This window comes from Amblyraja radiata, chromosome 9, assembly GCF_010909765.2.
Source record: "Amblyraja radiata isolate CabotCenter1 chromosome 9, sAmbRad1.1.pri, whole genome shotgun sequence".
NCBI lineage: Eukaryota > Metazoa > Chordata > Chondrichthyes > Rajiformes > Rajidae > Amblyraja > Amblyraja radiata.
The window spans coordinates 43,142,318-43,166,053 of record NC_045964.1 but is presented as its reverse complement, the minus strand read 5'-3'; the positions used below and the strand labels follow the sequence as shown (position 1 = coordinate 43,166,053).

General features: G+C 38.5%; 1 protein-coding gene across 1 annotated transcript in view; it reads right to left on the bottom strand.

The window, feature by feature from the left end:
• The window catches only part of LOC116977025 (F-box/WD repeat-containing protein 7-like), a 28,476-nt gene extending 6,573 nt beyond the window's left edge, over window positions 1-21,903 (bottom strand). Inside the window, exons 1-9 of the mRNA XM_033027199.1 lie at window positions 21,595-21,903; window positions 15,289-15,467; window positions 11,508-11,596; window positions 8,360-8,545; window positions 6,060-6,178; window positions 4,271-4,422; window positions 3,396-3,468; window positions 2,215-2,326; window positions 353-477 (exon numbers count right to left, since the gene is read on the bottom strand). Coding sequence (XP_032883090.1) covers window positions 353-477; window positions 2,215-2,326; window positions 3,396-3,468; window positions 4,271-4,422; window positions 6,060-6,178; window positions 8,360-8,545; window positions 11,508-11,596; window positions 15,289-15,467; window positions 21,595-21,702 — 1,143 coding nt within the window. The 5' untranslated portion in view covers window positions 21,703-21,903. The remainder of the gene's footprint in view (window positions 1-352; window positions 478-2,214; window positions 2,327-3,395; window positions 3,469-4,270; window positions 4,423-6,059; window positions 6,179-8,359; window positions 8,546-11,507; window positions 11,597-15,288; window positions 15,468-21,594) is intronic.
• Window positions 21,904-23,736: the final 1,833 nt, after the last annotated feature.

Here is a 23,736-nt window from a genome sequence, read left to right as displayed (position 1 = left end):
TTTTTCTGTCCTAAGACTTTAACTGTATCCCTCCCCACGGATGCTGCCCAATCTGCTAAGGATTTTCTGCATTTCTGCCCTGACACCGTTGCAGCACACTTGATCTGGGTATTGTGGAATCATCCTTGTGATGCCATTTCTAAATTTGGCAGTATTTAAGATTATCATGATTACCACTGGATAAGCAGAAACATGTCGAAAGTAGTGACTACAATTGAATACACATCCATTTGAGAAGTGTTTTCTCCAATTGGAAGAGGTATGCTGTTTCATTGTTATATTTTCTTGTCTCTTTAAATTTGGAAAAATTGTTATTCCCATACATGGTTTTCACCTTATATAAGCTACTTACCACATCTCCCATGTGTCCTGGACACTTATGCAGCAATTTTCCATTGTCTACTGACCAGATAAGAACTAAACAATCCCCTCCTCCACTCACCACAAACCGACCGTCAAACTGACAGCAGTTCACCACTGCAGAGGAAAAAGTACACACAATAATAAAAACAGATTGACTTTCCACAAAACCCGCATAATACTTTGAATACTTTGCTTTTTATTTTTGTTAAGCTCCTAAAGAATCAGTTTTAGACAATGGTGTGAATTAGATCATTGGTGGACTGAACTATAGAAATAATTTGGATTTATAACGTTAAACAGAAATAAATAAACCTTGCAGATTTCTTGGCTCGCATTCCAATATCGTAATCTGTATCTGAAAACCAGCAGGACATTTTCTGTGAGTTTGCATCTTATATTTTATAAATCAGTGTGAGAATGAAGGAAACATTTAAGGTTGCTATTGGTCTGAAACTGTGATGATTACCTGTAATTTCAGTCAGATTTACTGAGGGACTGAAAGAGGAAAAGCATGTGGATGAGATAGTTGAGAAGGTTGATGGTGAGGGAGAGTGTGTGGACAAGACTATGTAACATCGCCCGGGGGGTATCGCCTCAGCGCAGAGGGAGAAGAGGAGGGAAGAGACTGGAGACCTAAGACTTTTGCCTCCATCACAGTGAGGAGATGTTGGGTGGACTCACTGTGGTGGATGTTAATATGTGTTTATTGTTGTTTTTTATTGTATTGTATTGTATGTATGACTGCTTCAATTTCGTTCAGACTTCGGTCTGAATGACAATAAAGGCTATCTAATCTAATCTAATCTAATTTGTGAGTCGTCATACACCAGTGTGCAGTCCCTGTGCAGCTGACCTTCCTTGCCTTTGGTCCAAGACATCACTATTAATACTTTGGTGTGCAACTGGCATTCAACAGTCACTCACACAGAAAAAAATCACACACAAATATCAGAAGAAGGGTCTCGACCCAAAACGTCACCCATTCCTTCTCTCCAGAGATGCTGCCTGTCCCACTGAGTAAGTCCAGCATTTTGTGTCTACATTTGATTTAGACCAACAGCTGCAGTTCTTTCCTACACACAAATATCTTCTATTCCATAAAATAGAGTGGAAGCAAGTAATCTATGACCACAGTGGACTGCCTAAAAAGAAGAATGCCTACATCCTTGCAACTCGGACTCGATGATATTTGCCTCCCACTTTCATTGTCTCATTAAAAACAAAATTGTGAATGAGTTGTGCAGTTAAAGTGAATGTTGGTGTTGAACCAATCTTCATGATTTTGTCATGGTGCACTTTATTTGTGCCATCTGCTGTCCTGAAATTCCTCCAAGTATGGATGTTACTTCTTTCGCATCTACTGTGATAAAATTCACAAGAGAAAAGAATTGTACCAAATCATTAAAACCTCAAATAATGCCATAAAAAACAATATCTCTAAGATGTAGCAGCATTACTCTCTAACTGCTCTCTAAGATGTAGCAGCATTGTTTAATGTAGCAATTTCCATGAATCTGTCTTTGGTGGAAAGCTACAGTCTTGACATAGGAAGCTTTTCATTTTAAAAATCACGCTCTTGTTGGTGTAAATAACTGCCTATTTTCCATTATTTTTGGGAGAGGAATACTGAGACAATATCCACTTCAATGTCCAAAAAAGACACAAAATGCTGGAGTAACTTAGCAGGTCAGGCAGCATCCCTGGAAAATGTGGATCGGAACATGGATCCTAGGGATGCTGCCTGACCTGCTGAGATATTCCAGCATCCTTTTGTGTTTTAACCAAATACGGTACTTGGTGTCCTTTTGCGTATTAAACAGCATCTGCAGTTCTTTGTTTCTACTTCATTACCTTCTGTGTGGCCTTTTAGAAGAGCTGTACATACTCCTGTTTGTATATTCCATATTCTTATTGTATGGTCCCAGGATGCGCTAGCAACCAGATGCTCTTTCATTGTCAAGTGCTGTTTGGTAAGCAAGTGGTTAGTGCAATCTTAAACAAATACAAACGTCCTATTTAAATGCAATGTAAAATATATTTACATTGAAGTGTGGCTTTGCATCAGTTCTGAGTCCAAATAACGATAAAGCTGAGAAACGTCAAAGCAGTTTCTATATTAATCATCGGGGAAGGAACAAGAACTTGAAAAATATTTTTGATATTTTATAATTATGTTTAGCTAATAATTATTGGCTAAAAATAACTCTGCCTTGTTGTCAATTACGCTGGCAAACCATATATGGACACTAAGCTTTCACAAAATGTATTACCCCAGATGCCTCACCCAAAGTGAATCAGATTTTGGAGCAAAAAAAGACAGATCTAATAACATTCTAAAAGATCATGGCCAGCTTAGGAAGGGTAAATAGAGGGCGGGTGTACCCACTTGATGGTGATTATGGGACCAAGGTACAGATTTTAAATTTTGGAGCAAAATTTAGAAAGTTCATCTATTATAGGAGCAGAATTAGGTAATTCAGCCCATCAAGTCTACGCCACAATTCAATCACGGCTGATCTATCTTCCCATCTTGCCTTCTCCCCATGATCCCTGAAACCTGTACTAATCAAGAATCTGTCAATCTCTGCCTTAAATATCCATTGACGGCCTCCACGGCCTTCTGTGGTAATTAATTCCACAGATTCAGGTACGTTCTTTTATTCTGAGGCTATGGCCTCTGGTCCTAGACTCTCCCACTTGTGGAAACATCCTCTCCACATCCACTCTATCCAGGCCTTTCACGATTCAGTAAGTTTCTATGAGGTCCTCCCGCATCCAGCGAGTGCAGGCCCAGTGCCGTCAAAAGCTCGAGAAAAGAGATGGTGAGGAAAATATTTTAATCCAGAGAATAGTTCTAATCTGAAATTCACTGCCTATAGGGCAGAATCGATCAAAATGAAACTGCATGGGCCTTTATCCATACTGACCAAGTTAGCACCTTGTGCTTGTCCCGTTTGCCCGCATTTAGCTCATTGTACTCAAAGTCCTTCTGTCCCACATATCTATCATAAAATCATGAAGGATAACATTACCTGAATCTCATCTTCATGACCTCGGAGTATTTTCCTACACCGTCCATCCTGAATGGACCAAACTCGAAGAGTTCTAATTATCAAGAGATAAGAGGATAAACTAACATGTCAGAAATTAACATTAAATGACCATTATACAAATATTTCTTGCTGTAATTTGGTTATGCTTAATTGCCTATTAATTCAAATTGATGGTTCTTTAAAATATAATTTGTGTATAGGCATATTTTAGTTGCATTGTTTTGTTTAGAATATGACATAATAATAAGTGCCTAGGCACAATTTCATTCAAGGTTTAGCTGGCAAAGGCTGTGATCCATCGAAAGGAAAGATGCCAGATTTGACTTTGAACTGTGCTGAATTAGCTCTGTGGGGTACTGTAATATATTGGATCCAGTTCACTTCATCACAAAAGTGATAAAGTCCAAAGTTCACGTTTCCGCTAACTATATAATAATTCTGCATGGAACTGTGCTTTTGTGCACATGGGCAGAAATTGATGTTGTATATATCGATCAAGGTCAGCTGTTACGTCTCTTTAGATGTAAAAGTTAGTAACTTTTCAAAGCTTAGACAGGAGAGAGAAAAGGGAGGAAAATAATTTAGTTTAACCTCAAATATAAAAGCATTCTAGATTTTATATGGTTGCAAGGTGGGACATAATATCTAAGTTCCAGCATCCAAGTCATTCTGTGACTGATTTGGAAACAGCCCCAGGTTTTCTCAGATTGATGCAAGGTTTATAGAAAATAAATTAAAACAATGTCACATTATCCCTTCTTTAATTATGGATACATCTTTAGACTATATATTTAAGCGGATACACTTAAAAATATTACTTTATTGAATGATCACATGTAAAATCTGACTTTTACCTATCTGAGCTGGCACTGACCACTTTTGTTCCATCAAAGCAGATATGATCAATTGCTGAGCTGTGGCCCATCAGTGCTCGCAAACACGCTCCCGTCTCTAGTTGGAAAATTCTAATCAAGCTGTCAGCACAACCTGTTACAATAACCTCATGCTGAAAAGTGGAAATCATTGCTTTAGCTTTTTAATGACATTAATATTCACAACAATCACACCCAAAATTTGTTGCATCACATGCTTTTTTTAACAACGATTTAAGAATAAAATTTTTATCAGGGTTTTTGCACTCTCACATATTTCAGCAATTGGTAAAGTGGATCTGAGTTGTTTTTTCTTGCTGAGATTCTGTTACTGATTAGTGGATCGGTACCTGGGGTGAGGAGAGAGTAATTCAAAGATCAGGGGTTGGGGGTAAAGAAGGGTGTGGAAGTGGTGGAGTAAGAGACATTGGGGCATCTAGAATCAGAGCAATGGGACATGGTGTAATCAGTTAGAAGCCAGAATTAGAATGGTATGGGCCATCTGGCAAAAGGAGATCACAACATTCAATTTTGTGCTGCACTCTATCCCTTTGCTTTACCTATTGTACTTAAGCTTGACTTATTTGTATTTATGCATAATGTTATCTGATTTGATTAGATTGCATGCAAAACAAATTTATCATTGTACCTCAGTACATACGTACCTAAACCTGTCGAGTATCACACTATTTTGGAGTCGGAACTAGAGGTAAGAGCAAGGCCCATTCTATGGTTGATGTCTGGGTGAATCAGGAATTTGTAGAAGGTGGGGGGAGGGAGTGTTGGTAGGGTAAGATCAGTGGATGGAGAGAGGGTGAGTCGAAGAATGCAAGGTATGTATGGACTCGGATTAATAGGGTCCCTGTCTGGCTCTGAGCTGTGAGAACTTGATTGTCCAGGGTACGATCAATGATGTTCCTTTCTGAGACTAATGTGCACCTAATACGAAATCTCAGGCATCCAAGCGAGGTTCATAGTGTGGAGTAATTCAGCGGGTCAGGTAGCATCTCTGGAGGATGGGTCAGAACCCTTCTTCAGACTCGTTTCGGGGCAGAACCCTTCTTCAGACTCTATTCAGTCTGAAAAAGCATCCCCTCCCAAAACATCACCTTTACATTTCCTCCATAGATGCTGTCTGACCCGCTGAGTTACTAATGCACTTTGTTTTCTTTTGTAAACCAAAATTTGCAGTTATTTGTATTTCCAAGCAAGATTCATGTTAGGTGATGCCGAGATGTTTTTCTGTACCCACACGAAATGGTCAAAGTTGTGGATCATTTCATTAAAAGATCAATTTCACCCATGTATTGTTAAGGTTCTGATTTCTATAACTTTACATTTGTTCTATTATTCCATTTTAGCCCCAACTTTAGAAATGTAATGTGCTTTTGATTCAATTAAGGCACATTAGTTTATGGAAGAAAATTGCCAATATTTACCAGTCTACCAGTGATGTGGAGTTGAACCCAGTCTCCAAAATGCAACAGGCAGTGTGTTTAAGTTATAGCAATGCCTGGTCCACATCAATCATGTTTTGAAACATTCTATTTTAATTATATAATCTTAGAAAAAAATTCAAAGAAATAGAAAACTAAATTTTCAAAAACATTTCTGTTTGAAGCTTTCTACAAACAGTTCCAAAGTAATTTTCTACAGCAATTGTTCTAACAGATTTGACTGTGTCTTGATTCTACCGTTACAGGAATTGAAGCCGGTTCTTGTATTTGTAAAGATATTCTTGCAAATGGCTGTGTGAGAAATATTATTCTACCTTAATGCAAACACATGTGACAGCATCTGTGTGGTTATCCAGAACATGCAGACATCGTGCAGTGAACAGATCCCATACGCGGGCAGTTTTATCTGAACTGCCACTAACCAGCCGTTTCCCTGTTGTAATGGAAGAGGCATATAAAATGGAGACAGTGGTGGATGAGAAAACCATAACTTCAAATGTTTTATTCAAAAGATAGACTGTGCATGGAAAAGTCAGGTATTTTTTCATTTAATCTGCATTAAAAAAAGCATTCTACATGGCATAATTATGCAGGTGTTAAACATACCAATGTGCACCCTCCTGATGTCATTGTTTTTTTAGGTGCAGTTATGCAAAGATCAAGTTTATAATTTCTATTGTGTCTCACAAGAAAGTCTGTTCTTGTGAATGTTTGAACGAAGGGAGAGGAATAGGAACGAACAGAAAGAATAATGACAGGCTAGGTATAAGTACTAAACTAAAATATCATTCATTTGGAACATTTTTGCTTCATGATATACACTGAAGAGGGAATAGGTGGCATCATCCAGCAATTCAAGAACTCCTGTAATTTGTGGATAATTGGGAATAAGTCTGAAAACCGTGTCCACCAGGTCAAGACAAGCTTCTTCCCAACAACCATTGGTCTCTTGAACAGTACACAATACCAAACTCAACTAAGAAGTTAAATGGACTATCTTTGGTTGCACCAAGGACTTCTGTTTATTATTTTTGCATTAGTATTGTGATTATTAATTCATGAATTTCACAGGTTCATCACCATCTGGCTACCAAAATTCATCCTCATCTACAGTATATTCCAAAGGTAGTCCTTTTATTCTGAAGCTTTGCCCTCTGCTCCGAGACGCTCCCACTAGTGGAAACATCCTCTCCACAACCAGTCTATCTAGGCCTTTCATTATTCAGTACATTTTAACAAGGTTTACCCCTCATCCTTCTAAACACCAGCAAATATAGGCCCAGAGCCATCAAGCACTTCTCATACGTTAACCCAATAATCTGTAGGATCATTCTCATAAACCTCCCCTAGACCATCTGCAATGCCAGCATATCCCTCCTCAGATTTGTGGCCCAATGCTGCTCACAATATTTCAAATGTGGTCCGACCAGTGCCTTATAAAATCTCAGCATTACATCCCTGCTTTTACATTCTAGTCCTCTTGAAATAAATTCTAACCTTTCAGGAATCTTGTACCAGCACCCCCAAGTCCATTTGCAACTCTGATTCCTGAATCCTCTCCTCATTTGGAAAATAATCTACGCCTTAATTCCTACTACCAAAGTGCATGACCGCACACTTTGCTACGCTGTATTCCATCTGCCTCTTCTTTGCTCACTCTTCCAACCTGTCCAAGTCCTTCTGCAGTCTTCCTGCTTCCTCTACATTACATGCCCTTCCACCTATCTTTGTATCATCTGCAAACTTGGCCACAATGCCATCAATTCCATCATCCAAATCATTAATATACAACTTGAAAAGTAGTGGACCCAACACTGACCCCTGCAGTACACCACTAATCACTGGCAGCCGACCAGGAAAGCCCCCTTTATTCCCATTCTTTGCCTTCTGTCATTCATCCAACCCGGCTGCTATCGATGCTAGTATCATCCCTCAAATATAATGGACTCTCATCTTGTTTAACAGCCTCATGTGTGGCACCTTTTCAAAGGCCTTCTGAAAATCCAAGTAAACACCATCCACTGATTCCCCTTTGTCTATCCTCCTACTTACTTCCTCAAAGAATTCAACAGTTTGTCAGCAAGATATCCCCTTCACAAAATTATGCTGACCGGCCTATTTTATCATGTTCTTCTTAGTACTCGGAAACCTCATTCTTAACAATGGACTCTAAAATCTTATCAACCACTGAAGTCAGGCTAATCGGTCTATAGTTTCCCCTCTTTTGCCTCGCTCCCTTCTTGAACAGTGGAGTAACATTTGCAATTTTCCAGTCCTCTAGTGATTTTTTGAAAGGTCACCACTAATACCTCCACAATCTCTAAAGCTACCTCTTTCAGAACCGTAGGTTGTAATCCAACCAGTCCAGGTGATTTACCAACCTTCAGACCTTTTTGATCAATTGAATATAGCTTTTCTTACAATTCATCAATGCTATTCAAATCCCCCCTTAAATAATGCTTCCATGAAGATGTGAGAGGCTGATGCACAGGCTCAGTCCTTCGGTGTCCTGCCACCAGACTATGGTCCTTCCCCAAACCACTGGATGGCTCTCTAACAAAAATAAATGTTGCAATTCACTTCATATTCTCTGCACTAGCTGATTATCACTCACCATCACAGTCAAGGCAATCCACTCTTTCTTGGTGGCCGCGAAGTAAAGGTAGAACTGTATATCTGCCTAATGTCCAGTTTTGAGTCAGGTGACACGCCCTGCAGTATATCTCCTTCCATCGGCAGGTTGGAGACAATGATGCAAGATCAGAAAGGTTAGGTTTATTGTACCTCGGAGATGTGAGACCTAACAAAATGAAAACGTAATATATTAACTGATTAAAGGACAAAAATATTCTATGGCACATCACACTAAACTGGTCCCGATGTTGCGATAAATTATTAGACTGACCAGAGTACTATGTCATTAAAGTATACTGATATTTCTTGTAAAGAAAATAAGCTTGAACCTCTAAACATGTGATATTTGTTACTGGTATTATCTTTTGTGTTCTTAATACAAATGCAGGTTAAAAAATATAGCATGCAATATAAGCAAGTATATAATACCAGTGACTACTATGTATTTATTTACAGTGAAAGCATGCTCGTTCCTGATAATCTGTCTACATATCTGATGTAGTGAAAGTACCTGCTGAATTGGAATAGTAAAACCCAAAATAAAATACAGGAAGATTTACTTTCTATGCCAGTTCAGACAAGAAGATGTATTAGTTTGCAAATCATCCATGGATCCCTTCACCTTAAACTGTATTTGTTCAGTGCTGTGTGGAATACATAGGCAAGGATTGCTAATTAATTCCATTTAAGAATTAAGCTGGTCCAACGTTGGTTTAAAACTGGGTGATTCATCTCATGCAGCAATATTAGTTGGACATGAGACAAAGGGGTGGGATAGTGCTCCTCTCACACTTGCTCTCAGAGATGGCCCTGTTCCAGAATATGTATTTTGTCTAAAGACTGTAAGTTTTTCAAAATTATAATTGTGACTTTAAAAAACACTCCACTATTTTATCCCTATTTATGATTACATCTCTAGCATCTCAGTTACAACTCGAGCAGGATGAACTTTCACAACTCACTATTATGCATGAAACAGTCAAATTGCCACGTAAAGTATTGCAAGCATGCAGTAAAGCCTATAAAGAGCTTGAGTATAAAATGAAAGAAAAACAGATGCAGAAGGTAACTACCATTAAATAAGGTACACTGTTTTGTAGGGCTATATGTAATATTGTGTATTTTTACTCTTCTGTACCAATTTGATGAAAGTTATACTTAGATTTAGTCTTTTTTCGTTTTAGTTTTAGAGATGGAAACAGGCCCTTCTGCCCACCAAGTCTGCACCCCCACACATTAACACTACCCTTCACACACTAACACTAGGGACAGTTTTTACTTTTATACCAAACCAATTAAACTACAAACCTGTAGGGCTTTGGAGTGTGGGAGGAAACAAAACATTTCGGATGAAAACCTAGCAGGTCATGGGGAGAACATACAAACTCTGTGTATATATAGTAGCAATGTTACAAAATTTTGAGATTTTAAAAATCAAGTCTGCAATTTATCCCATCAGATAAAGCATAAAAATAAGTTTAATTTGACACCTAATTCACTTTCATATCTCAAGTATTTAAAAAGTTATGGCCATTTTCATACTGGGAAATGAGCATCTTGTTCCCTATTGATTTTCTATGGACATAACAAAAAAGCTGTGATCGTGAACAGTCAAAAGCCCATAACTTTCTTAAAAATTAAGAGAACTGAATGAAATTTTCAGTTATCATAGATTCAAGCATTCTGAAACAAATATAAAATAATCTTACTTGGATGACCTGAAATTAAAGCATATAATTAGTTAGTTACCTAATTGTAGCTAATTTCAGACTTCAATTACTAGATCTAAACATCTATCCATTTCTTAATAAATGATTAACATTTTTAAATAGCCTAAATGTCCAAATAATATTCACAAATAATTCACAATAAAACATGATTTTTAAATCTCATTTACATTAATTTATAGACCAAATGGAAGGAATTTAGTGTTTAATTGCTGTAAATAAATGCCCATTTAAATCAGCTTTCTAGTGGGATCCTGTGAACGCGCTGGTTTAGAACGTTCACATTGCGGTAGATTTGTGCCCTCAAATGCCCAGAAAAATACTGCGGGATATAATGGGGCCAAAATGAGCTACTCGCAATATTAAACTTTGTATAAAAGGATCTTTAGAAGCCCTTTTTAATGTAAAAATATACAACTTACCTTCTGTGGTTTGCTTTATGAGACCCTGCGGTTGCTGGCGGTCGCGGGTTTAGAAATTGATTTTTAAACTACTATAACTATTTTACGAGGCCTTTAAAACTAATAATAGCTTTTGCGACGGGGTCTTCCAGCGATTTTTCGTTAATAATTAACTAGGCTGAACATCTTCGTTTTGAACAGCCTAGAGAAAATCGCGTTTTAAACCCGCCCCCTCTAAACGGCGCCAAAATCGCGCACACTCGCAGCAGCAGATTTTCAAAGACGCTTCAGGTAGGCTTTGCAACATACCTATATATAGCACCCGTAGTCAGGATCGAACCCAGGTCTCTGGCACTGTAAGGCAGAAGCTCTACCGCAACACCACCGTGAACTTATTTTCATTAGTTGAAAATGACAGTTCAAGGGGCACGAATGTGATGTATTATCTATGGTCTACTGTACTCCCTTCTTGAGATTCAATTTTGTTAACTACAAGAGAATGTAATGTCCATTCAGTTGGATGTATAAATAGTAGAATAGAGTAGAATAGAATGCCTTTTATTGTCAATCAAGACAATAGAACACATTTAACATGCAACCCAAGATGAATTTCTAATAAATAGTTTTAGCTTATTCAATAGTGCTGCAACAAATTGTCACTGACGGAAAGTTTTCAGGAAAGATATGTTCATTTTAAAGCAAAAATCTTCTCAATATTTAATCAATGGCTATTCGAGATGGTTATCACAATAGTATTTAGTATGCGATAACTATTATATGTTGAGATTCAGTAAAAGTTCTGTCACAATTGATATTTTGTATTTTAAAGATTTTTTTTCTCCAAATCATTCAACAATATTTAATGCAGCAATTTTCTCTGTTGCAATAAACTCTTTTCACATACAAATAGATACTTTGACTGTATCTCCACTTTAAAAATACATTTTGAAATTGGATTTGACAAATGCACTGCCTCCTGACACACAGTGTTGGTTGTTACCTGTGGGACTGAAACTGAACTGGTCCTTTGAAAAGAGTTGTTCGTCAGTGTTGAAATTATGCCAGCTTTTCAGAGCACACAATGGTTGCCTATCAGAAATAATACAATATCTGAGGATTATATGTGATAAATTAACTAAAAAATTAATTTAATATGCAAATAAATGTTTTGCTCTCTTTATCTTCAGATTTCATGAATTATCTAAAACGGGAATATATTGAGTTCTAAAATGACGTGCTTTTACTTCTTTTTAAAGTTTATAATGTCAGTCAAAGTGTAGAAGATGATGTTCATATTTTATCAGTTCAGAGACAGGATTCTCTCTGAATTCTCTCTGACAGGATTCACAAACTATTTTCACAACAAACTATTTTCACAACGAATTATGTAAAAAGTATTGATTAAAATTCTGCTGGAAACAGACATCATTTATTCATTTTTTATGCTGTTTATTTTTGATGAAAGACCCTCATTAGTTTTTCTCTAAAAGATCCCATGATTATTTTATTTGAACATTTGATTTTATTTGAACATTAAAAATATTTTCTAGAAATTCTCCTTTCACGATAAGTAAAGTTCAGTCTATTGTGAAATAATTGCTTCCTCCTAATTGTTCTAGGTGATAATTAGAATTAACTATAATTTGTTGCCATCATCTTGATTTCAATTCCTTAATACATGTCATTTGGTTTTACATCATTCAGGCGAAAATGATTAAATTGCATACATAACTGATGTGAGATTCTGTTTAGTCTTTTTATTTCAAAATTTAATTTAGCTTACAGTTCATGCTCAAACATGAAATATTGATTGATTGGAAGATACCGCATTAAAAAAGGCCATTTGACCTACCAAATCGACGCTGACCATTCAGCAACCATTCACACAAATTCTGTTAATCCACATTTGCACCACTTTTTACACACCAGGGGCAATTTACAGGGCCAGTTATTCTACAAACCAGATATCACTGTCATCCATAACAGTTGCCTACTGCTGGGCCAAGAGATTATTCAACCGATCATTTTTTTCTCAACCACTTTGTAAACATCTAAAGCGTCTAAACAATTACTAATATATGGAATATAATTCTAATCCAGGGTGAACATCAACTGTCAATTACCAATTCAAAAATTTCTCCCACCATGAATCAAGACTGGTACATAGATAGGAACGGTTTAGTGGGATAAGAGCCAAACATATGCAAAAGGAGTATATTGAACAGCATGGATGTCAGGCCAAAGTGCCTGTTTCTCTGTTTTATGATTATGACACACCTAATTCCTCTACCACTTTCCGTTCTAGCTCTGCTAACTCAGTCTGCAATATGTAGTATTGCCTGATCACTTTTTTTAAATCACACTTCAGTTGCTCTAGATTTTCAAGCCACGGGGACTCTCACATTTCCTCACGTTTGGTAAGCGCATCATGCAACTCATTTGTGGCATATATATATGTAGATCATGCAAGAGCACCCAATAGTAAGAAGGGTAGATAGATAAATAGAAATTAGGTGTGCGGTGTTACATGCATGCTACATAATTATCCGAGTCTTCTGTCATGGTGACACAGTATCTCCATGCCCTTTTATACCAAAATTGAATCAAGAGTCAAGAGTGTTTTATTGTCATATGTCCCAAATAGAACAATGAAATTCTTACTTGCAGCAGCACAACAGAATATGGTGATAGTTCCATGGACAATATCTTACGAACACCCCATCCACCCAGCTGCACCTGCATTCAACTATAACTGCCGTTCCCAAATAACAAGACTTCCCATATTGTTAATCCAAATGAGCATTTCCTCCAGTTGGATCCATATAAGGTTGTGCCACCGTTGACTGATCATCCAAAGTGTTATAATTTGAGGTTTGTTCTCAATTCACGCTCCTTTACATATCATTTGATTGATTGTCCTGGTGACGGCTTTGATGCTATTTGACCTTGTTTAGCAGGAGATTAGCTGTTGGGATCAGGCTGGCAATACTGTCATTGTTTTCTGACTGCCTTTTACTTGTTCATGTATACTACATAAGATATTATTTATATATCTTCCATGTCTCTATGTCTCCCTCTCCCGACTCTCAGTCTGAAGAAGGGTCTCGACCTGAAATGCCACCAATTCCTTCTCTCCAGAGATGCTGCCTGGCCTGCTTACTCCAGCATTTTGTGTCAGTCTTCGGTGTAAACCAGCACTTGCAGTTCCTTCCTACATATTATTTACATACTTGCTTATCTCTACATGATATCTAAATATGTATTCATTTTTCCTGTTATATTTAAATATAGTTTTATTCTACTATGCACAGTATTGTATGGGAATCCTCAGTGTTTTCCAGCCATTCTTAATCATGTAATCTCTTTCTTTTTTTTGTCAGCTGGCTATTTAGTTAGTGATCCTTCTGAACACCACCAGAGTTCTCTGCCCTTGGCTATACTTAACAGGCCTGTCGGGGTTTAGTTATCATCAGTGGTGCATTTCGTAACCCTATCTCTCCCAACATCAAACCCATTACTTGCCCTCTTGACATAAATCATTTGATTGCAGAGTGCCTGACACGTCTAGGATTGAAACCAAATCTAATTTAATATGCATGTTTAAGAGACTTGCACAACAACTCATCTCAGTTTCCCTTTAGAGTCCAATGCCTTTCTAACACTGCAGATTACATCAAACTGTTGAATTAACAGAACAGTGTTAAATAATAGAATTGACATTTGGTGATCCATTCTCAAGATGCCAACAGTTTATCCACATTATTTAGTGGAAGCAATTTGAAGATATTCCAACAAGTTACAAATAGACATTACCTTTATACAAAAAGTAGAGATATGTGCCCAGACTAATGCAAGATGGGGTGCTGGAGCATGGCAACTCTTCTCAGAGAAAGGGGTCCTATCATCCGATACAATCAATTTACTCTTTTATTTCTCTTCTACCTGTAAATATGGACCCTATTGTGGACAATGGACTTTGCCTATGGTACTGATGCGCTACAATTCAGAGAACTATATTCTGCACTCTGTGCTTTATCTGTTGCACTTGAGTTTGACGTTTGCATTTATGTATGATGTTGGGATAGCATGCAAAACAAGGCTTTTTACTGTATGATTTGTATACGTGACAATAAGAAACCTAAAGCTTTGATACATTTATTCCTGACATCCACGCTGAGACAAGAGATTATTCAACTGGCCTCTTCTCAACTACTTTGTAAATACGTTTGCTCTGTATTCTATATGTTGTATTCTATATCGTGTCCTAGGCTAAAGTGCATCTGTGCTCCTTCTGGATTCTTTTGACCATTTTTTGATTCATGGTCTATTACCCCTTCAGTCACTGCTTAGATGACTAGACTTGTGAACTATCCTTCACAATGCAAGTCAGGCAGCATCTGTGGATGGAAATGGACAGGTGACATTTTAGGTTGGAACCCTTCTTCATCAGTCCCGACCCAAAATGTCATCTGAATGGTCCTCTCGTCTTCTAGAGTGTGGTCCTGACCTCCCATCTATTTCATTGGAGGCTTTTGAACTATCTTTAATCGGACCTTATGCTGCACTAAATGTTGTACCTCTTAACCTTTATCTATGCACTGTGGGCAGCTAGATTATAATGAATAAGTCTTTTCTTTGACTGGATAGCATGTAAATAAGAACATTTCACTGTACCTCGATACACGTGACAATAATAAACTAAACTAAGCCAAAATTATTTTAACCCACGATGAACATGTAACTTAAGACACTTAAAGAATTAAGACACTTAAATAATTTACCATAGAACATCAGTGTTTGAAAATTCCCTCCAGGATTTGTTGCAACATGCTATTCCAAATAGATCATCTGCAGACAAATATGAAAATATTCTTTCCACCAGCTCTTGAGGTAGTGTTGACACAAAGTCAATAGATAACAAGGAACAGAGTTCATTGTAGATCTCTTTCAGCTGTGACATCTAGGAAATAAAGGTCAGCAGAAGATCAGATACATTAAAAATGGCTGTTATGACATGAGGTAAAGACACTCAGAATCATGTATCTTTCCGCTGTCAATGTACAGGCTGACTGACAATGTCTCCGTGCAATGGTTCAAGTTTAAAATTCTCAAACTTGCCTCACAACCTCGCCATATCACCTCCCCTTATTGTTCAATCTCCTTCAATTGAATAATCCTACAAGATATCTGTACTTCTTTTATTCTCGCCTCTTCATATTCCCCGAATTTAGTTGCTTTATCTCTGGCCTTGCCCTTGAGTTGCAAACTTCCTAACTCTGGAACTTTCTCCCAAAACCTGTTTGATTCTCTGCGCCTCCTTCAATTGGTTAATCGCCTAAACATAAACCTAAATACCTTGAAATTATTTTTCTATCTTGCATTTCCCTGTGAGAAAGAATTATTTTCCCTTTTATAAAGGGTTCCTTAGTACCAGTTTAAGAAATGTATTTGTCCTTCCCCAGAGCTATTACTAATGATTTAATACATATAATAGGACTCCTATTTCTACATATTCCTTGCTCCAACTCTCCATCTAATGTTTGTCAATCAAGAATATAAGGCATGATCATCTGAACATCCTCCCATCTCACACTATCATTTCTCATAACTATGCTACTCCTCCTATTTATCCACTTGCTAAGTATTATAGTGTCATCCTGTTACCAGCTTCCTACACAACAAATTGTAGAAATGAATTAGTGTATGATAAAGAGGCTGCCATCTCAGTCATTACACGTGATAGAAACATTAAATAAGCACAGACATAACTGGCAGATTCTGTGAACACAAATTACAAGAGCCAGGATTTTGCCATAAATGCCATAAGTGCCTTGTCATGCCTTTTTTGATGATTTCAGGAAGATAATGCCTTTTTCACTATTGAGTGCCTAAATCAGCCTTTTTCGCCATTTTAACGTAACTTACAAGAAAATTTACACCACCGGGGTGAAACCCGGCTGTAAGTGGGCGTTAAGTGGTGATTAGGGAGGAGTAGGCGGGGAAGGGTCCAGTCTTTTCAAACTGGAGTCAAGCTATGGGTAGATGAGAAGTGTTGGTTGGGGTTACCAGGGTTAAGTTTCTGTTTATCGAAAATGCAGTAGAACTCGTTCAGGTCGTTGGTCAGCTGACGATTGTCCAAGGAAGGGGGAGGGGGGGGGGGGGGGTTCCTCTTGTAGCTTGTGATTTCTTGCAAGCCCTTCCACACTGAAGAAGAGTCATTTGCTGAGAACTTGCTCCTCAACTTCTCAGAGTACCTTTCCTTGGCAGCTCTGATTCCTCTTCTTAGCTTGTACTTGGCCTGCCTGGAGAGGTCTGCATCCCCGCTCCTGTAGGATCTACCCCTGCAAGCGTCAAAATGCCTAAAGTCAAGTCAACGCCTTGTAAAAACTGAACGATTTGGTGAGAGTGTACGGGAGTGATATATTCTCTACAGACTGTGCTGTTTTGCAACGCATGTGAGAAAGCAGTGAATCATGAGAAAAGATATTTCATCTCCATGCATGTACAGACACCTAATCACAAGTTGGCGGCAGAGAAACAGAAGGTAGGAAATACTCAAGCTTGTCTCCTCACAACATTTACTGCTGGCTCCAATCGCAAATCTGAGTTTTCAAGTGATCTGTGCCATGCATTCATTGATGCTGGAATTCCACTGTGGAAATTGGAAAACAAATCTCTCAGAGGTTTTTTAGGGAAATACACAGAGGAACATATACCAAGCGAGTCATCATTACGGAAAAATTATGTTGACAGCAACTTCAACTTTGTTGTACAGAAAATTAGAGAAGAAGTTGCATGCAACAAAATATGGATCTCAATAGACGAGATAACTGATACTGTGGGGAGATTTGTTGCCAATGTGGTCATTGGTACACTAGAGGCAGGTCAACCATCAAAGGAGTATTTCTTGACGTTGGAAGTATTGGAGAAGTCAAAGAGCAGACCTATTGCTCAGTTGTTTACATCTTCACTTGCTGTATTTTGTACTTAAAGTTCCTGGTGATGTAGGTGAAGACATACAAGGAAAATGTGAGAGGGTGATTTTAGCTAACAAAGATCTTGAAGAAATACAAAATCAAAGGTTCTCAAAGGTAGTTGTAATGCACATCGTCAACATGAATGTAGAGTTTGTAGCTTGTTTCAGGTATGCACCAGTGATCTTAGCTGGGGTAGAAAGAAGTTTTTCACAACTGTAGCATATTTTGTCCGACAGACGGCATAGTTTAACACCAGATACTTTGAAAAAATGCTGGTGGTTATGTACATCCAGGCAACTTTGGTCATTTAATGTAGTATACCTTTATAATTATCATTTTTAACCATATTTTGGTGGTGGAAATAAATGCCTTGTTATGCCTTTTTTGGTCAATAAATGCCTTTTCATGCCTTTTTTGTAATTTTATTAAGCCCTTTTGCCTGCCTATTTCAGAGATTTTTAGCGCCTAAACATCCTGGCTACAAATTACTAAAACAAAATAAACATTCAATGCATTAAAAGCTAGCAGAATAAAACATTTAATTGACAAATACTTGGTGGTCCTAGGATGGTGGTCATAAGGATGGTGTAAGACTACAAAATGGCACAATACAAATGGATCTTGGGGGTCCTAGTACATGAAACAGAAATGTTAGTATGCAGGTACAACAACTAATTAGAAAGACTAATAGAATATTGGCCATTTTAGCAAAGGATATGGAGAACAAATGTAGGGTAGTTTTGATGCAATTTGCACACAGTGCAAATGAATTATCATTTTAAGTACTCCAAACAGTGGGTCTTCATATTTAAGGAGGGATTGGAGGTCATGTAGAGAGGTTTCACGAGGTTCAATCCGAGCATCTGAGCACAGATAAAGTTTGTCTGTCCATTCCTGTTCTGACCAAAGAATGAACAGAAAAGAGAGGTATGGGTGGGGCAAAGCCTGCCAAGTGAAAGAATGGACGGAAAAGAGAGGTATGGATGGTGCAAAACCTGCCAAATGATAGGTGGATGCAGGTGAGGTGGGGGGGGGGGGCAGCAGCAGATGGGTGGAGTAAGTGACAAAGGCTAGAGGTGAAAAGGGACAAAAGGGTATCAGAAGAATGGAGAAGAGGAGGAGTGATTTTTAAAGTCGGTGGAAGGGTCAGGGGAGGAGGAGAAAGGGGAGTGGAATAAAAGGGGAATGGGGCCTCAGAGATGAGTGGGATGGGAATGAATTTAAAGAGGACTGGAAAGGGACAGGGTGACAGTGTTGGTGGGAGAAATGCGAGTGCACTGGGGGAGGGGGGGGGGGGGAGGATAGGAAAGCTAGGTTAGATGTGTTAATTGAAATTGTATAATTGAAGGCTATCCAAATGGAATATGAGGTACTGTTCCTCCGGTTTATGCAGTGGCCTTACACCAGCAGGGGAGGAGGCCAAGGACAGAAAGATCAGTAAGGGTCTGGAAAGAGGAGTTAAAATTACCTAGCAACCAGGATCTTCTGGAGGCCTTGACAGACCAAGCGCAAATGTTCGGCGAAATGATCGCTTAGTCTATGTTTGGTGTCACTGGCATGGATGAGGCCTCATCAGGAGCATCAAAGACAATAGATGTGGCTAGAAAAGATGCAAGTGAATCTCTGTCAGGAAAGGCCAGCTGTAGGGGTCCCTAGATAGAAATGAGAGAAGGAGGGTAGAGGCAGGTGTTACATCCCCTGCGGCTAGAGGGAATTGTGCTAGGGAGGGGTGGGTTGGGTAACATCAATGAATGAACCAAGTAAGGGATGAGTGAACCAACCACATTGAAGGTGGCAAAAATCTAAGAGATGAATGTGTTGGATGTGAAGAGAGCAGGAAAGTTGATGAGTCTGAAGAAGGGTCCCAACCCGAAACATCATCTGGGAATTATTTCTGCAGATGCTGTCTGACACACTTAGTTCCTCCAGGTCTTTGTGTTTTGCTCCAGATTTTGGCATGTGAAATTTCTTGTCCCTAAAGCTGATATGTTTTTGGATGGGGAAAGAGCCGGAATGTTGGTGATTTGAAAGCAGGAATGGTGATCAAGAGTAAAGAGTGTTTATATGTTTATATGTACCGAAAATTGAACAATGAAATTCTTGCAGCGGCATAATAGATCTATAAACACAATAGACACAAGAAAGATCAATAAATTAAAAAAAAACAATGATGTGTTGAAGAGGGAGAGAGTAAGGAAGTTAACATGTGTATTGGATGGGGAAAGAACGATGTGTTGGATGGGGAGAGAACGGGAAATTTGATGATGTGTTGGATGGGAAGAGAGCTGGAAAGTGGCATTGAAGCCAAGATTGGTTGAGTCACGAGCTTTCTGAATGGAGGAGCCTACCTACTTCTGTTCCTATTTCTTATATGTATATATATATATATATATATATATATACTCTCTATTGAGGGAATAGAAGAGCTTTTGGGTCTGGATCTTCAGATTATTAAACTTCTTCAACATTAACATTTTAATGTTGGCTTATATATATTGTTTTGATCATGAGGGTGAGAAAAGAAGAGTTAGTATTTTTATTTTTTTAATTTATTTTTTGTTTTATTTTTATTAAAAGTACAGTAAATTACAATAATACATCAGATATATCTTATTACATTTGTTGTACCACTTCGTTTTTCGAGCTTTAAAAAAGATAGAAATAAAAGAAGTAAGGAAAGTGAGCAAGAATCGTGAAGGTGCAGGAAAGTGTTGGGGAAAGAAAGCCCCTTAGTGAAGAAGTTAGAGAAGGAAGTAAAGAAAGGAAATAAGACCCTAGAAAGAAAAGAAAAAAAAAGGAAAAACAATCGCTCTATTGTAACACAAAGCTCCGCAAAAAAGGATATACCAACCGTATTTAAAAAAAAAAAAATTATTTTATACCCCCCGTTACCAGATCCTGGTACCATTTATATTTTAAATTGCTATTGCACCTTATGCTTGTAATAGTTCCATAAATGCAGACCATGTCTTTTGGAAGTGGTCTGCTTTGCCTGCTAGGAGGAGTCTCATCTCTTTCAAGTGTAGTGTTTCGAACATGTTTGAAATCCACATTTTTATTGTTGGTATTGGAGCATTTTTCCAAAATTTGAGTATAAGCTTTGGGAATCAAAACGCTCGGAGACTTGTATGAATTAGGAAAATTATTATCATTTCAACAATTACAACTGAAATATAATTTGAAAAATAATCAATATTTTAAATATCTTCAAATCCGTGACTATCTGAAAAAATACACAAAAGACTATCATAACATGTCCCCAGACTTATTGGATGAAGCCATGAAGACAAAGGCTGAATCAGCAAATCTAATATCATACTTATACAACATTATTTTAAATATAGAAATACCTACAACCGATGGTATTAGAAGAGACTGGGAACAAGAACTAGCTATAAAAATTTCAAAAGAGAGCTGGGATAAACACTTACTATATGTGCATAAATGCTCGATCAACGTACGACATACTCTAATTCAATATAAAACATTACATAGACTATATTATTCAAAAACTAAAATAAATAAACTTTTCCCCAATGTCTCACCCATTTGTGATAAATGTCAGTCACAAGAAGCTACCATAGCGCACTCTTTTGTTTTTTGTATAAAAATCCAAAAATTCTGGAATGAAATATTTGAAATCTTCACAAAATTATTTAATATAAAACTTGTACCAAAAGCAGAATGGATCATTTTTGGAATATCGGAAGGTAACCCCGAATCAAACGTGTTTCAAAAGAACTTACTTAATTACGGGCTAATAATGAGAGTTAGTATTTAAGGTTAACGATCTTACATCAATGCTGATTAAAGGCTTGCATTAGATTGCTCCGACATTAAATAAGCCAACATTAAAATGTTACTGTTGAACAAGCCTAATAATACGAAGATCCAGACCCAAAAGCTCTTCTATTCCCTCAATAGATGCTGCCTGACCTGCTGAGTTCCTCCAGCACTTTATATTTTGCTCAAGATTCCAGCATCATCAGTTCCTTGTATCTCCATTAAAATATTCATGCATTTTTTCATAGTGACAACACATCGATTGTGTTCAATCGTATTCGTTGGTGAGATGATATGTGTTTTACACTCTGCTGCCAATCTCCTCACCTGGCAGGCCCGGAGTAATCGCCACAGTGTCTCATTCTGTTCCTTTTCTGGCAGTGTGCCGAATGCAGAGGAGATCAGGTCTACTTTCTCCCTGGGCGCCCCGTCCATCTCGGGGTAGGATACCTACCCGCGGCCGCGGCGTCTCCTGAGGCCCTCCGCCTGGCCGCAACCATGGCAACCGACGACATTGGCGGGTCGCCGCCCGGACGCTGCCATGACAACGATCGACTGCCAGGCCCGCCGCGCGGCCGCTGCACCAACCATCGCCGCACAAAGCAACAATTATCCGACTATGTATGTAGGAAGGAACTGCAGGTGCTGGTTTAAACCGAAGATAGACACTAAAAGCTGAGTAAGTCAGTGGGTCAGACAGTATCGCTGGAGAAAAGGCTTGCGTTAGATTGCTCCGACAGAATACTTAAAGAGGCCTAAATTAAAATGTTAATGTTGAAGAAGCCTGATAATCTGAAGAAGTTCCCGACCCAAAAACTCTTCTATTCCCTCAACAGATGCTGCATGACCCGCTGAGTTCCTCCAGCACTTTATATTTTGCTCAAGATTCCAGCATCACCGGTTCCCCTTTTATCTCCTTTCAAATATGAATGCATTTTTTCATTGCATTGACAACACATCGATTGTGTTCAATCGTATTCGTTGGTGAGATTAGACCCTTCTCAACCCGAAACGGCAACTATTCCTGTTCTCCAGAGATACTCTGACCCACTGAGTTAGTCACTCCAGCTTTTTGTGTTTGTTATCCGACTGAGGAATTAAATTCAGTCCCTTGAGAGGGGTGGCATAGAATCAGGAGATGCAGTCAGTATAGAACCGAGGAATTGTAAGGGTAAAAATACCCTAATGGGATCTATCTACAGGCCCCCAAACAGTATCCTGGATATAGGATGCAAATTGAATCAAGAGTTAAAATTGGCATGTACATGTATGTAGACTGGGTAAATCAGGTTGGTACTGGACCCCAAGAAAGGGAGTTTGTGGAGTGCCCCTGTGAGGGATTCTTAGAGCAGCTTGTACTGGAGCCTACCAGGGAGAAGGCAATCCTGGATTTAGTGTTGTGTAATGAACCGGATTTGATAAGGGAACTTGAGGTTCATTAAGAGGTAGTGACCATAATATGTTAAGTTTTAGACAATAGAGAATAAACAATAGACAATAGGTGCAGGAGTAGGCCATTCGGCCCCGAGCCAGCACCGCCATTCAATGTGATCATTGCTGATCATCCACAATCAGTACCCCATTCCTGTACAACTGTAGGAGGACCTCTGATCCTAAACTCAACTCCTCTTGTTATGAATTTGAGTAAATCGGAGGTGTCAGTATTACAGTTGAACAAAGGGGACTATGGAACCATAAGGGAGGAGCTGGCCGAAGATGACTGGAAAGATACCCTTGCAGGGATGACAGTGGAACAACAATGGCAGGTATTTCTGGGAATAATACAGAAGGTGCAGGATCAGTTCATTCCGAAGAGGAAGAAAGATTCCAAGGGGAGTAAGGGGCGACCGTGGCTGACAAGGGAAGTCAGGGATAGTATAAAAATAAAAGAGAATAAGTACAACATAACAAAGATGAGCAGGAAGCCAGTGGATTGGGTAATGTTTAAAGAGCAACAGAAGATAACTAAAACGGCAATACGAGGAGAAAAGATGAGGTACGAAGGTAAGCTAGCCAAGAATATAAAGGCGGATAGTAAGCTTCTTTAGGTATGTGAAGAGGAAAAAATTAGTTAAGACCAAAATTGGACCTTTGAAGACTGAAAAGGGTGAATTTATTATGGGGAACAAGGAAATGGCAGATGAGTTCAACAGGCACTTTGGATCCGTCTTCACTAAGGAGGACACAAACAATCTTCCTGATGTACTATTGGCCAGAGGATCTGGGGTGACGGAGGAACTAAAGGAAATCCACATTAGGCAGGAAATGGTGTTGGGTGGACTGGAACTGAAGGCTGATAAATCCCCAGGGCCTGATGGTCTGCATCCCAGGGTACTTAAGGAAGTGGCTCTAGAAATCGGGGATGCATTGGCGCTCATTTTCCAATGTTCTATAGATTCAGGATCAGTTCCTGTGGATTGGAGTGTAGCTAATGTTATCCCACTTTTTAAGAAAGGCGGGAGAGAGAAA